This window comes from Arachis stenosperma, chromosome 6, assembly GCF_014773155.1.
Source record: "Arachis stenosperma cultivar V10309 chromosome 6, arast.V10309.gnm1.PFL2, whole genome shotgun sequence".
NCBI lineage: Eukaryota > Viridiplantae > Streptophyta > Magnoliopsida > Fabales > Fabaceae > Arachis > Arachis stenosperma.
Window position 1 is genome coordinate 39470337 of NC_080382.1, and position 13055 is coordinate 39483391.

Sequence of the window (13055 nt, forward strand, 5' to 3'; positions counted from 1 at the left end):
GGGCTGAGCTTGATCTATCCACGAGCTGAGACTTCTCTTGGAGTTGAATTTCGAGTTATGATGTGCTTTGGGCGTTCAACTCCGGATTATGACGTTTTTCTGGCGTTTAACTCCAGAAAGGAGTGTGTACTTGGCGTTCAACGCCAAGTTGCGTCGTCATTCTTCGAATAAAGTATGGACTATTATATATTGCTGGAAAGCCCTGGATGTCTACTTTCCAACGCCGTTGAGAGCGCGCCATTTAGAGTTTTGTAGCTCCAGAAAATCCATTTCGAGTGCAGGGAGGTCAGAATCCAACAGCATCAGCAGTCCTTTTGTCAGCCTTTTTCAGAGTTTTGCTCAAATCCCTCAATTTCAGTCAGAATTTACCTGAAATCACAGAAAAACACACAAACTCATAGTAAAGTCCAGAAATGTGAATTTAACATAAAAACTAAGGAAAACATCCCTAAAAGTAGCTCAAACTTACTAAAAACTATATAAAAACAATGCCAAAAAGCGTATAAATTATCCGCTCATCATTGAGAAAAGAGACACAAGTAACAGAGAACCAATTTGGATTTATGCCAGGCAGATCTACCACTGAAGCGATATACCTATTAAGAAGGATGATGGAGAGGTATCGTAGTAATAAAAGGGATCTACATATGGTGTTTATTGATTTGGAAAAAGCGTATGATAGGGTACCAAGGGAGGTCTTATGGAAGGTTTTAGAAAAGAGGAGAGTAAGGATCGCATATATTCGAGCAATTAAAGACATGTATGATGGGGCCACAACTAGTGTGAAGACTCAAGGTAGTGTGACAGAGGAATTCTCTATTGGTATAGGATTGCACCAGGGATCATCCTTAAGTCCATACCTTTTCACATTAGTCTTAGAAGTACTCACAGAGCACATCCAAGAACCTGTGCCATGGTACATGCTTTTTGCCGATGATATCGTCCTTATGGGAGAGTCAAGGGAAGACCTAAATAAGAAGTTGGAGTTATGGAGAGAAGCTTTAGAAGTGTATGGTCTGCGCATAAGCCGTAGCAAGACGGAATATATGGAATGTAAGTTCAGTCTGAGAAGGGAAAACCCCAATATAGAGGTGAAGATTGGAGAAAATATCCTACGAAAAGTTAAAAGTTTTAAGTATCTTGGGTGCATCATACAGGATAATGGAGAGATTGAACAGGATGTAAATCATAGGATCCAAGCAGGTTGGTCAAAATGGCGGAGTGCATCTGGTTTTATATGCGACAAAAAAGTGCCTCTAAAACTTAAAGGTAAATTCTATCGCACCGCTATAAGACCGGCTATGCTGTATGGTACGAGTGTTGGGCGGCTAAAGGGGAGCACGAACATAAGCTGAGTGTGGCAGAGATGAAGTTGTTGAGATGGATGAGTGGTCATACGCGATTGGATAAAATAAGGAATGAAGATATAAGGGAGAGAGTTGGAGTAGCACCCATTGTGGAAAAAATGGTTGAATCGCGTCTCAGGTGGTTTGGACATGTGAGAAGAAGACCGATAGAACATCCAGTCAGGAAGGTGGATGAGATGGAAGATGGACAAAGGGCAAAAGGCAGAGGAAGACCTAAGAAGACCATCCATGAGGTGGTCAAACAAGATCTACATGTAAACGGTCTCTCTGTAGACATGATACATGACAGAGCACAATGGCGTCGTTTGATTCATGTAGCTGACCCCACTTAGTGGGATAAGGCTTTGTTGTTGTTGTTGTTTGTATTACACAGTTACCTTTGTATTATAGAAGATTGCAGTTTTATGTGCCATAGCTGTGAGGTTGAGTAGCATATCTCTTTATTATGAATATGCATTCTCATCGATCTTAAGGGTTCCCTCCACAATATATGCAATTACTCTGCATAGTGTTTTAAAATTTTATATCGTTGATTTGTCTTTAAAATATATGGTTGAATGATTGTGGTGACAAAATCTTGTTTGTATATTATTTCTTTTTGTCCTTCATTTTCATATGCTAACAAAGGTCTTGAATTCATTAATTCAATTTCCATTTTCAGGTCTCCTTCTCCTCCTCGTGCAAGATCTCGATCAAAGTCAAGATGTCCTGTTAGTTATCGAAGAATGAGGAGGTGTCATTCCTACTCTCCTTCTCGCTACAATAGGGGTCATCGGTCCAGATCACCAGTCAGATCCTATCATTATTCAAGCAATGAAAGGGATCGAATGTCCTATAGAGACATAAGAGAACACAGTGATAGAAGTAGAAGACGGGATTCAGCTAGATACCTTGATCGGCATTCATCTGCTTCAAGAAGGAATAGGAGTAGGAGCATGAGCCCTCATTCAAGAAAATCACATTGAACTGAATCTATTTCTCCAAAATGTCACAGAGAAAGTTCACCTCATAGAGGAAAGAAAGAATCACGTGCTGAGTCTGGATCCCCAAGTCATCATAGAGGTAGTAAGTCATCTCCCAAGATTGATGAAATCAAACAAAAGAGAAAAAGACGTTCAAGATTAGTTTCTTCAGATGATAATGGGCTTCAATCCAGCAAAAATGAAGAAATCTTGTATGGAAAATCTGAAAATAGAGAGAGAATGTGGTCCAGGTTAGTATCTGTTGAGGAGAAGCCTTATATCTTGCATGAAAAGTAGTTGCTAACAGAGAAGTCTTATATCATTTGATGTGATTTTCATTTTTCACACACTTTGCTTTTCATTTTGTTTAATGTGGTTATGCTGGGCTCTTGGGTACATTGTTGCAACTCTTTTTTTCGTAGTTGTGGAGATGTCAATTGAAATAATTGTTCTCTCATTCTGCCAAGATTCTGAAGAGCACCAAGGACTAGCCCAGTATGCTCCACCCCTTCTCATTGAAACTCTTGGTGACCACAATGAGGTGCAGAGACTCACACAAGGACCAGAGTGAAGTGTGTCCATGTACAAATTTGCTTATGATGATAAGATTTTAGATGTTTTTTCTACCCCTTGTATATATGTCTTGATCATATACATTTTTTTGACAAAGATCATTGTTGGGTTATCTCTTGATAAGTTGGGTTATTTAGATTTATATATACCAAGCTATGAGCACAAACATAATTATTGTACTACGTAATATAATCCTTTTCCAAAAGTACATCTTAGAACATGAATTAATATTAGTTTTTCAAAAGTACATTCAAAATACAGGTGATAACAATTTTATTTAAAAAGTTTAAGATAGTTCTTTGCTTGTCCAAGATATGTCCATTCTAATTCTAGAAAAAGCAATATGAAGTCTACAATTCATTGTAGAGAAATAGCTTGAAATATTGGTTGATTGAAGCCATCAGTTTCCTTATCTGAGAGTTACTAGTTGTGTGTCTATTAAAAGTTGTATGAAAATTAGATAGAGTCGTATGTAGGCTGCCAATGTAGTTGCTCTGAATCTTTGAAAAATGAAGTCTGTTTTCACTGGGTCATCAATACGTTGATGGACTTTGAATGGGGTTTATCTGCATATGGATTAGTGTTCCTTTTTAGCTAATGAAGTAGCTCCAATTTGCAACCCATTGTAAGCTAATGGTCCCCATCCCTTTGAACCCACAGTGATGTCACCTTCAAATCTATTTGGGTACACTACCATAAATTCTATTATTATATTAATACAACTTAGATCTATTTTCTTCCACACAAAGTAATCAAATTTTATGATATTACAATCTTGAATAAATAAATCATTTTAAAATTGTCTATTAAACAAGTTATTTTTACAATATAAAAATCTTAAGATTTTATATATTTTTCCAGTATAAAATCATTGTTTACTCAAACCAACACTAATGAGGTTAGAATACTATAAGAAAACAACCATAATTTTGAAAAATAACAAGAGATAATGAAAACAAAAAAGGGGTCACAATCAACGGGTGCAAGAGGGTGATCATAAAAATTGTCGATTTTTGAAGCCGACCCATAGGTAGGAAATGGATTCTCTCCATTTTTTTTTAACACTTGAGAGAATAAAGTGTGATTTCTCACCTTTAATTTTATCAGTGGAGCCAAAAATAAATAGGAGAAAGAACAATGAAAGGTGAGATTAAATACTGGACACCATCCAGTTTTTTCTCACTGGAGAGGATCCACTCCCCCCATAGGTACAACTTCCATTAATTAACAAACTCATCATGCAGCGGAGGCATGGCACAGATGGCATATCTATATGCCTCTTACAAGCTGCATCCGGGCTCAAATAGGTACAACTTCTATTAATTAACAAACTCATCATGCAGCAGAGGCATGACACAGATGGCATATCTATATGCCTGTTGCAAGTTGCACCCAGGTTCAAATCCTGGCTGAGGCTGGATGTTGTTTAAGAACCCATAGTACCTATGCAGTGTGTGTGGGTGTGTGAAACATAGGTGTAATGATAAGCTATAAAATCACAAGCTTCTTCAAATATGCTGCTGATATTACAATCTTCATTGTCATTCACCTGTTTTCCAGTAACAGTAACAGTAGCAACCAGAAAGAAATAAAAGAGAGTACATAACCCCAGTATCAAGCAATTATATCTTTAAAAATAGGAGGGGGAAGAAAATGATAAATATGATTCATGATTATGCCTACTGAGAATTTAAATTAGCTCCAAAAGATCTTTAAAAATTAGTTTTTGTAGTATGATCTCTAAAAGATCATGTTTTTGTATATCCTGGAGTTCCAATTTCTATGATATTTAATAGTATCTTCATTGTATTCAGAAGTATTGGTGCAAGAGATTGCATCCAAAGAATGTATGTGAAAAGGTGTTCAAGCAACCCCCTTTGCGTGAGTCTTAAGAAAGAGAAAATTTAAACGGCATGATTTTACTCTTACAACGTAGAAGGCTACTCTTATACAGGCTGCGGACTCAACTGGCAATAAAATCTAATATGATTGTCCCGATTTTCTTCCTAATAGGCGTCAGGTAAAGCTATTCAATATATTGATGTCCCTCTTAAGTTCTAGCTTTTGAGCCTTTGGTGTCAATATTAGACTTGTACTCTTCTTTAATGATCAAACTGCAAAAGAAGCAAATGTGGTATATAGTATTTCCATTTAGTTGACGGTGTTAGGATATTTTGTTTTGGCAAATAATAATAATCTATAATAGTTCAATAATAGATAAAAACTAGTACAGATTAAGCAGGTCAGTTTCCAGATTTTGAAGCAATAACTAACTAAAACTTCTCATAAACTAAATCATATGATAAATTTCTTGTTCACGAAATTGGGGAGTAAAAATTCATGGATGAGTTAAAAGCCATCATCAATTTGCAACACAAGATTTAATCAAAAGTTAAGGCAATGAAACTAAATTAACTTTAATCACAAGTTCCTGAATATTCAAATAATCAGCTTAAAACTAACTTTTAAAAAAGGGCCATGACAAAGGCATATAGTTTTTTCTTATTTTGGCTACACCAAAAATGAAACAGAGATTGCTGCAGGGCAAATATGTTAGCTTCTTTTGAATGAACATGTTCAAAAGGCAAAGGTTGCAAACTTGGTGCCTGATGAGCATTACAAATTTAATTGCACATAGCTTTCACTTGTGATTTGGAATTTGGTAAAACTCTCTAACAAATAAATGTATAAAAATGACAAGAAAACAACTCAGGGACCATTAAAAGCCAAAGAAACATTACCATAAAAAAAATAAAGGAGAGTTAAGATAATGTTGTTTCTGACTTGGGTGTGACTGAATCAAACCAAAAATAAAGAGGATAATGTTGTTTCTTTAGAAGAGCTAAACAAATAGAACTCATTAAAAAAGGAGATAATTTAGTATTTGATTGTGTCTGAGCCGTATATGACCTCCTAAGATTTTAATACACAAACCATTTTGTCAGCTTATAGTACTCATAATTTAGTTCTAACATGCTTGTCCTTTGAAATTTTTTATTTTTTAAATTATATTTTTTTAGTTTCACAAATTGATGAACAAACTATCTCTAATCTGTATATGCATGTGTGAGAAGGATAAATAAATTCTGAAGAGACAAGAAAAGAGGGGGTTAAGGAAAGGATGAATATCAACATCATCTCTTGACAAGAATCTAAAGCAGCAACATTCAACCAAATTACAGAGACTAACCTTAGAGCAACTCCAATGGAGAGTCCCTCTCTCACTTTTTCCTGACAAAAAGGGACTCCAACCATTGGAGAAAAGGATATGAAAGTCCTCCCACAAGTCTCAAAGAAGACGAGTTCCTCCTCAGAGGGACTCTATCCTACCAATGATAACTTGCCATGTGGCAAGTTATCTTTAAAATAATAATTAATTAAATAATTATATTAAATAATTAAATTAATTATAATTTAATTAATTAATATAATTATTTAATTAATTATTATTTTAATAATTATATTAAATTATAGTTAATATTATTAAAATAATTAAATTATAATTAATCATAATAAATAATTATATTATTATTTAATTAATAATTTATATTAATGATTTAAATCATAATTAAAATAATTATACTCAATTATAATTAATTAAATTTATTTACATAAAAAAGTAAATTTAATTTTTTAAATATTATAAAATAATTTTTAGTGAGTTATTTATTTTTATTTATAAAATTTAAATATTAACCACATTACAAAATAATAGAGTTTAACTATATTTTTTATATTAAATAATTTTACAAATTAATATAATTTTGAATTATATATTGTGTATTATTTTTATATATGAATTTATTTAATATTAATATTTTTTAATAGTGAATTTTTTTTAATTTATAAATTTAAATTATATTATTGAAAAAATTTAATTACATTAATTTTAAGAATTTTAATTAATTAATTAAGTGGGACCACAACAGGGACTACAGTTAGTTCCTTCTAATGGAGAAGAGAGAGATGCTTTGAGTTCCTTTTTACTGTTTATGACGCAAAAACTGATGTGGAGTTACTTTTTATGACAGGTGGGCCATAAACAGGAACTGTGATGAATTCCCTACTGAAGATGGTCTTATGGCGACGCTCTCTAGAACGAGGAAGACGGCGACACGCTCTGGAACGAAGAAGACAGCGACGCTCTCTGACGGACGTTCTCCTCGACTGGGTGAGGTGCGCGAAAGCCGCGGTGACCTCGACAGGTCGCCATGAAGGAAGCTTTTTTGTCTTCTTTATCGGGAGAAGAGGCTATTGAAGAGACGAGAAGAAGATACAAGCACAAAGAAGAGATACGAAGGTTGGGTGAAAAATCACAAAACAGAGAATAAAGTAATTTTTCTAGTATTTTTTAGATTTGTTTAATTTTTTTGGTATGAATGATTGTTAGGGTTTATGGAGAGAGAAATAATTTTATTAAATGTATTTTTGTTTTTATTTTTATTTTTTAGATTATTTAAATTTTGCAACCGTAAAATTAAATAATTTGATTAATCTAAAAAAAGTCATTTTTATCTAACATATAAAAGGAAGAATATTTAAGTTTTTTAAAAAATTAAATAAAAAATATTTTTTATTTTTATTAAATTATAAGAGATTTTGATAAAAGTGGTGATATAATATATATATTTTAAAAAAAAATTAGGTGCTGATGTAGAAAATAAATTTTACGTGGCTTGTTGTTATTTATTCATATTTTAAACGTATCGGTACGAATGAATTTATCATTGTACCGAAGCAAACACCTATTTTTTTTTTGTGTATTCCGTTCAAAGATGTCGTTATTTATTATTTAAATATTGGTATCTTTAAAATTTAATAAAAATAATTTAATTTTATGGTATCAGAACCTTAAGATTTATACAAAGAAAAAGCATATCCATCTAGGTGGTACCTGTTATGTTACCATGGCTATAGTGACAACAAGCAAGTTGCCAATTAAATGTAAATACCTGACTTCTTTAAAATAACTTTGACATTGAGTTAATGTGTTTAAACAGGTAAAAAGACTAATAATTATGATAAACCATTTAAACGGAAATTCGGGAGAAATTATTTTTCTATGCTAGAAAAATAAAAAAATACATGTTATCACATCATCTATGGATACTGAGGTATTACATGAGTTAGAATTTTCTTGGGTTTGAAAAGACCAATCATTATAGCAAGCATTGGCATTCATATTGTCTGTGATCTGCTACGAGAAGAGGAAAAGTGGGAATCCAATAGGAAACTGCCGTTGAGATTGCAGGAAGATGTCGGAGAACTATTTGTCGGTAGTACTCGTGGTCGAAGAAGATAGATGTCATGGGCAGGGTAGCAGTGACTGGCGAAGACAGAGCAACTGGTGATCTAGTAAAAAATTTTTATCAATTATGTGTGTTTTACTTACATGTGTCCCTGGCTCGGTGCCTTTTCTGTGGAAAGAATTTAGGTATATGTGCATGGTATGCGAGTAGATGAAGTTTCGATGTGTTTAGATGCAATTGTTAGTGTCAATTGGATTAATCTTCTTCTGTTTGGTATAGTTTTCGCTAGATACTATTTTAAGGGAGAGATGTGTGCCTGAAAACAATGTACAGAAGACGCCTTTTACCATATGCTATGACTTGACCCAATATTGTAGTGAAAAATTTGTTGGCGGAGTAAGTAGTGTACCAAAATGTGGTAATTTAGAACTAAATTATTTGTATGAATTTGTTTCCATAGTAATTGAGCCTAACATCTTCAAGCGTGGCATATAAATGTTCTCTAATACCTAGTTAATGTAATTACTTGGATTCTTGTGGACATTTTGTCATTGTGAAAACTATGTAGGAGATATAGGAAATGTTAAAGAACTGAAATAACGAAGAAGTCGTGTTGGCATAAATTAATATTAGAGTACCAAATTTTATTGCGTAATATGAGTACACTTTAGGTACCATAGAGTACACTTTAGGTACAATGGCATTTCCATAGAGTACACTTTAGGTACAATGGCATTTAGGAATTAAGCCTCTGCAGAGTTAAACTTTTTATTTTTTTGTCATTCTGATTCAGAGTTATGGCCTATGAATTGCGGGATTTTGTCTCTATTTCTACCCTAACATAAGCATTTTGGATCAATCATACTTTCCTTTGCACATATATGATTTTTATTGAGTGTGGACGGAAAGGATTAAATTGAAAAAAGAATTCTATTTTTGTTAAGAAGTAAATTCTAACTTTATTTCAAATATAAATTCATGATTTGAAACAATTAATTGCATGAATAAAATGAATTTTTTGGACTTTACACTTTTTATCCTTGTGGTTATCTATTTGTCTTTTCTTTATTTGTTTATTAAGAATAATTTTGACATTTCAATATTTAGTAATAATAAACTTGCAATCAGACAATTTTTGGTCTGATTTAGTTTGAACATTAAGTGAGAATTGAAATTCACTTGAGATTTGAAAATGATATTTTTCTTGTACTCCAAACCAAATAAAAGAATTTTTTTTCTTGATGGATAGCTATTCTCAAGGTGTTCCAAACACAGTATAAGTAGATCCTTTTGTTGGTTCTTTTGGATACTAATTAAAGGTTTTCGAGATGTATATTTTATGCCTAGTTACCATGCTATTTTTGTCTGACTTGCCAGCTGACAAATTCTTTGCCTATTCAGGTATTTGGTGGCGTGAGATGGACAGTGATTTGGAAAGTAGCTCAGAGTTCTCTGAGCAGTAGAGTGACGGATGGAACATGGAATCGAAGACTGACGAATGTGAGACACTAGGGCTTAAGTCGGGACAACCAGAAGAAGTCAACATGACATTGTTGGATAGTGAGGAAAGTAGTAAGGTAGCAGATGATGCAAAAGATTAAGGATCTAGTCCGGTGACGGTGAGATCAGTTGAAGAACCAAATTGTTCCAATCCCTGCGAGGCAGGGGTAACAACAGAAGATTTGGCTATTGCTGAGTTCGATTCGGTTGAGGAGGCATATGCAGGGTATGTGGAATATGCACGGGTTACCGGGTTTGCGGTTCGAAAGGGAGATTCAGGAAAAGATAATGAAGGTAATGTTGTGAGAAAATTTTTCTTCAGCAATAGAGAAGGATTGCGCGATAAGAAACATTATGAGAGGACTGATAGACAGCGGGCACAGAAACCAATTACAATAACCAATTGTAATGCTAGGTTTGTGGTTCATCTAGACAAGAGGTGTGGAAAGTGGAAGATATGAAGTCTTTCTTTGCGGATCATAACCATGAGTTAGCCCCAGCAGAAGTAGATGGAGTGTAGGGGTACCTTCTGGGGTCCTGCCTGCTGTCCTTAGGCTCTATTATCTCGTAGTCACTGCACAGAATCCTAGGATTTGTCGGGTCATCATGCCAATCATCACTGTCTTGTGCCTCTTCCATGAAGATGGCCTTATGGTTGCATCAGGCCATGCACAAAAAGTTAATTATTAATGTTGCTTTTTGAATAAAATGTAATGGAGAAATTAGTTTTAACGCGGATTGATAGACCATACCACTTTTTTAAGCTGCTGAAGCCGCTTGGGTCTATCATCTTCTGAGGCTTGGGAGTCTAGGCACACAAACTGTCTACGAATGACATCAATCACAAGCAGAAACCAATGTCCATGCACCAAATGGGACAATAAATCTACCAGCAGAAACCAACAACGGAATATTCACATGCTTAATCAATTAGGGGTTAACAACGACATTACAAATCTTATCGGGACTTACCTTGCATACCCGATTGGCTTTGCCCATAAAATCCTCCCAGATGGCCTTTAGTGTCGCATGCGGAATTGGTCCCCTTCCGGTGGCAATTTGCTGTAACGACAAAGTTCAATGATGGCCTTAAAAAATGTATGATTTTAATAATGAATAAAAAAGTGCTTAAGTTCTAATTAATTTATAGGGTTTGGGAAAAAAACCAACAAATCTTAAAATAAATAAAATTAGTTTAAATGGGTGAAATTAGTTTATTACCTGCAACAACTTGATCATGTAAAAATTTATGTTATTTATTTCAACCAATTATTAGCGGTAGAAATAAGGAAAATATATTTATTAGAAGATAATGTTCATAGAAAGTCCACAAACTGAGAAGGTTGTCGGCAAGAACCAATGAATCCTAGTGGAGTTTTCATCCAGCATGCAGGCAAGCAGAATCAGCATCTGTAAACATACACAATGCATAATACTTAGGCATATGCACTTCAGCAAAATCATGCAACTGGAGACTTGGGGATCATGTACATGGCTTTTTTACTGATTTTGTACTCACGTCGTTGACCGCGGACTTCCTTGGCTCCAGAGTTCTGAGAGAACCCCTGGTAATAGTACAGTGCGGGGTTCGAACAAGAAGCTTGCTACGGTGTTCAATATTAGCAAGCATGATTTACTTCGAATTAGTTATAACATGAGCTCAAGAATGTGGGTGACTATTCTTCTTAACGAAAAACGCATATCATTTATAACAGATGTCTCCAACAAAACATGCATTAGTATGAAAATTGGAATGAAAAATGTTGCTGCTATAGCAGTGGAACCAACTGTGACAAACAATGCACACAAAACTGACATTTCAACTTATCTATTCAGTATATTATGCCACTGAAAACTACTACAATCAGTGGTGAGACTTACTCTTGGTCAAGTTTCGTGTTGAATATGTATGCCGCAGCGCATAGATCAAGGCCTACAATCTTCATGTCCTTCGTGGGGAAGAAAGTTAATGACATATCCTGTAAGGAGAATCTCGTGTGTAGTTATTAAATAATTCTCAAAATCCAAAATATTATGGTTTATACACCAGTTATTAAGCATAAGGTTATTTTCCCCAATCTTCTTCCCCCACTGGCTCCTATCAACATGACGAATCTGCAGGAAGTTTTGATGTTCAGCTTATTGGACTACTGGGATGGAGCTGCTAGTGATGTGAGTCTTTTCTCCCTTGCTCTGGCCCACCCCAGAAATGCTCCCCGAGTTAAATAGTTTCCTCCTTCCCTTTGGGGTTTCTCCCTTTGGGGTAAGGGTCGATCCAGAATGCCTCTGTTTGTTTCTGCACTTCAAGTGGAAGGTGCTGCCTTTTGAACTAGATGGCGGCGTCGGAATTGGGAGATAGTCAGAGTTAGGGTCGGTCCCAGTTGTTGTGGGAGTAGCATTTTTCTTTCGCTTCATCGCTTGTATGTCCTTAAGGTTGCTCCACTTTTTCCAATGGTCCCTTCGATCATTGTGGTCTTCCCTACTTTTGGAGAGTTAATTCCAATATGGGGTGATACAGCTTGCTGATTTATCATCTCTTTCACCAGTTCCACATACTTCTCATTTAGAAGCTTTTGGTTTCAGATAACGAATCTAACGTCGGCGATGTCAGCTTCAATTTGGGAGATGCATTCAGCCAAAGACGAGGTTGTAATTGGGTGTCCAGGTTCCTTCAAATCCCTCCTACAACAAAACCAGGGGAACTAAGTTAGATCTGAAAGTAAGCTAATGGAAACTAAGTGAATGCTATTATAATTTAAGTAATTCTAATTGGCGGAGGTTTACTTGTGTTCCGACCCATTAGCAGGGTTGGAGGGCAACTCCAATTGTGAATACCTAGGCGCGGACGGTGCAGCAAAAGCTCCCGGGACTGACAATGAAGTCGGTTCCTTAATCTGTTCTTTGTTCATCGCCGCAACATCTTGCACTCGAAGTACCTGCTCACACAGATCATGTCGGAATACATAACTATGACTTGAAAACAATGGTTTAGGATTTTCGCTATGGTAGGATGAGGGTGTATTCGCCGGCGATGGTATCTCACACGGTGCAGTAACCCATCGTAACAAAAAACCTCTAAAAGGTATGCATATAAGGCTAAATCTCTTTGTGTCGAGGGAGATGAAGAGAGTGACACTGCCGTTGTGTTTGTTCGGCTCGCTGGACTCTCACTCATGTAACGGGCCGTTTCACAGATTCAGGCCTTACTACGCTTATTGTTAGATTAACTTTGTAGGGCCAAGTAATTGAGAAGTGATAAGTTTTTAATTAGCTGTATTTAGAATTATTTTTTTTTTGAGTGTGTTTGGGCCCAACAACCCAACTTGCCTTACGCCATTGCGCCCGCCAACATCCCGCATCCAATTTTCCCATGTAAAATAGAGTAATGTTTATACCTAAAAAAA

General features: G+C 35.2%; 1 protein-coding gene across 15 annotated transcripts; it reads right to left on the reverse strand.

Moving 5' to 3' along the window:
- Window positions 1-350: 350 nt before the first annotated feature.
- LOC130935154 (uncharacterized) lies at window positions 351-12782 on the reverse strand. Of its 15 annotated transcripts, XM_057864737.1 has the most exons (8): window positions 12436-12782; window positions 11533-12333; window positions 11171-11255; window positions 10987-11061; window positions 10624-10713; window positions 10404-10537; window positions 10178-10299; window positions 351-369 (listed from the first exon to the last, which is right to left on the reverse strand). In XM_057864737.1, the coding sequence occupies exons 2-6, from the start codon at window positions 11625-11627 to the stop codon at window positions 10493-10495; spliced, it is 390 nt and encodes a 129-aa protein (XP_057720720.1). In that variant the 5' UTR covers window positions 11628-12333; window positions 12436-12782; the 3' UTR covers window positions 351-369; window positions 10178-10299; window positions 10404-10492. The 15 variants fall into 15 exon arrangements, 11 of the variants coding, with proteins under 11 accessions (XP_057720720.1, XP_057720730.1, XP_057720729.1 ...); XM_057864738.1 differs by lacking the exon at window positions 351-369 and having other exon boundaries at window positions 9192-10299; window positions 12487-12782; XM_057864736.1 differs by lacking the exon at window positions 351-369 and having other exon boundaries at window positions 9192-10299.
- Window positions 12783-13055: the final 273 nt, after the last annotated feature.

What these genes read in the sequence shown, in the direction of transcription:
- LOC130935154 (XM_057864737.1), bottom strand. Translation starts at nt 11,627, where the DNA reads ATGTCATTAACTTTCTTCCCCACGAAGGACATGAAGATTGTAGGCCTT. An exon ending in TCTTGCCGACAACCTTCTCA is followed by an intron (nt 10,714 to 10,986) that starts GTTTGTGGACTT and finishes TTGTCGTTACAG; the next exon opens with CAAATTGCCACCGGAAGGGG. An exon ending in AAGCCAATCGGGTATGCAAG is followed by an intron (nt 10,538 to 10,623) that starts GTAAGTCCCGAT and finishes TTCTGCTGGTAG; the next exon opens with ATTTATTGTCCCATTTGGTG.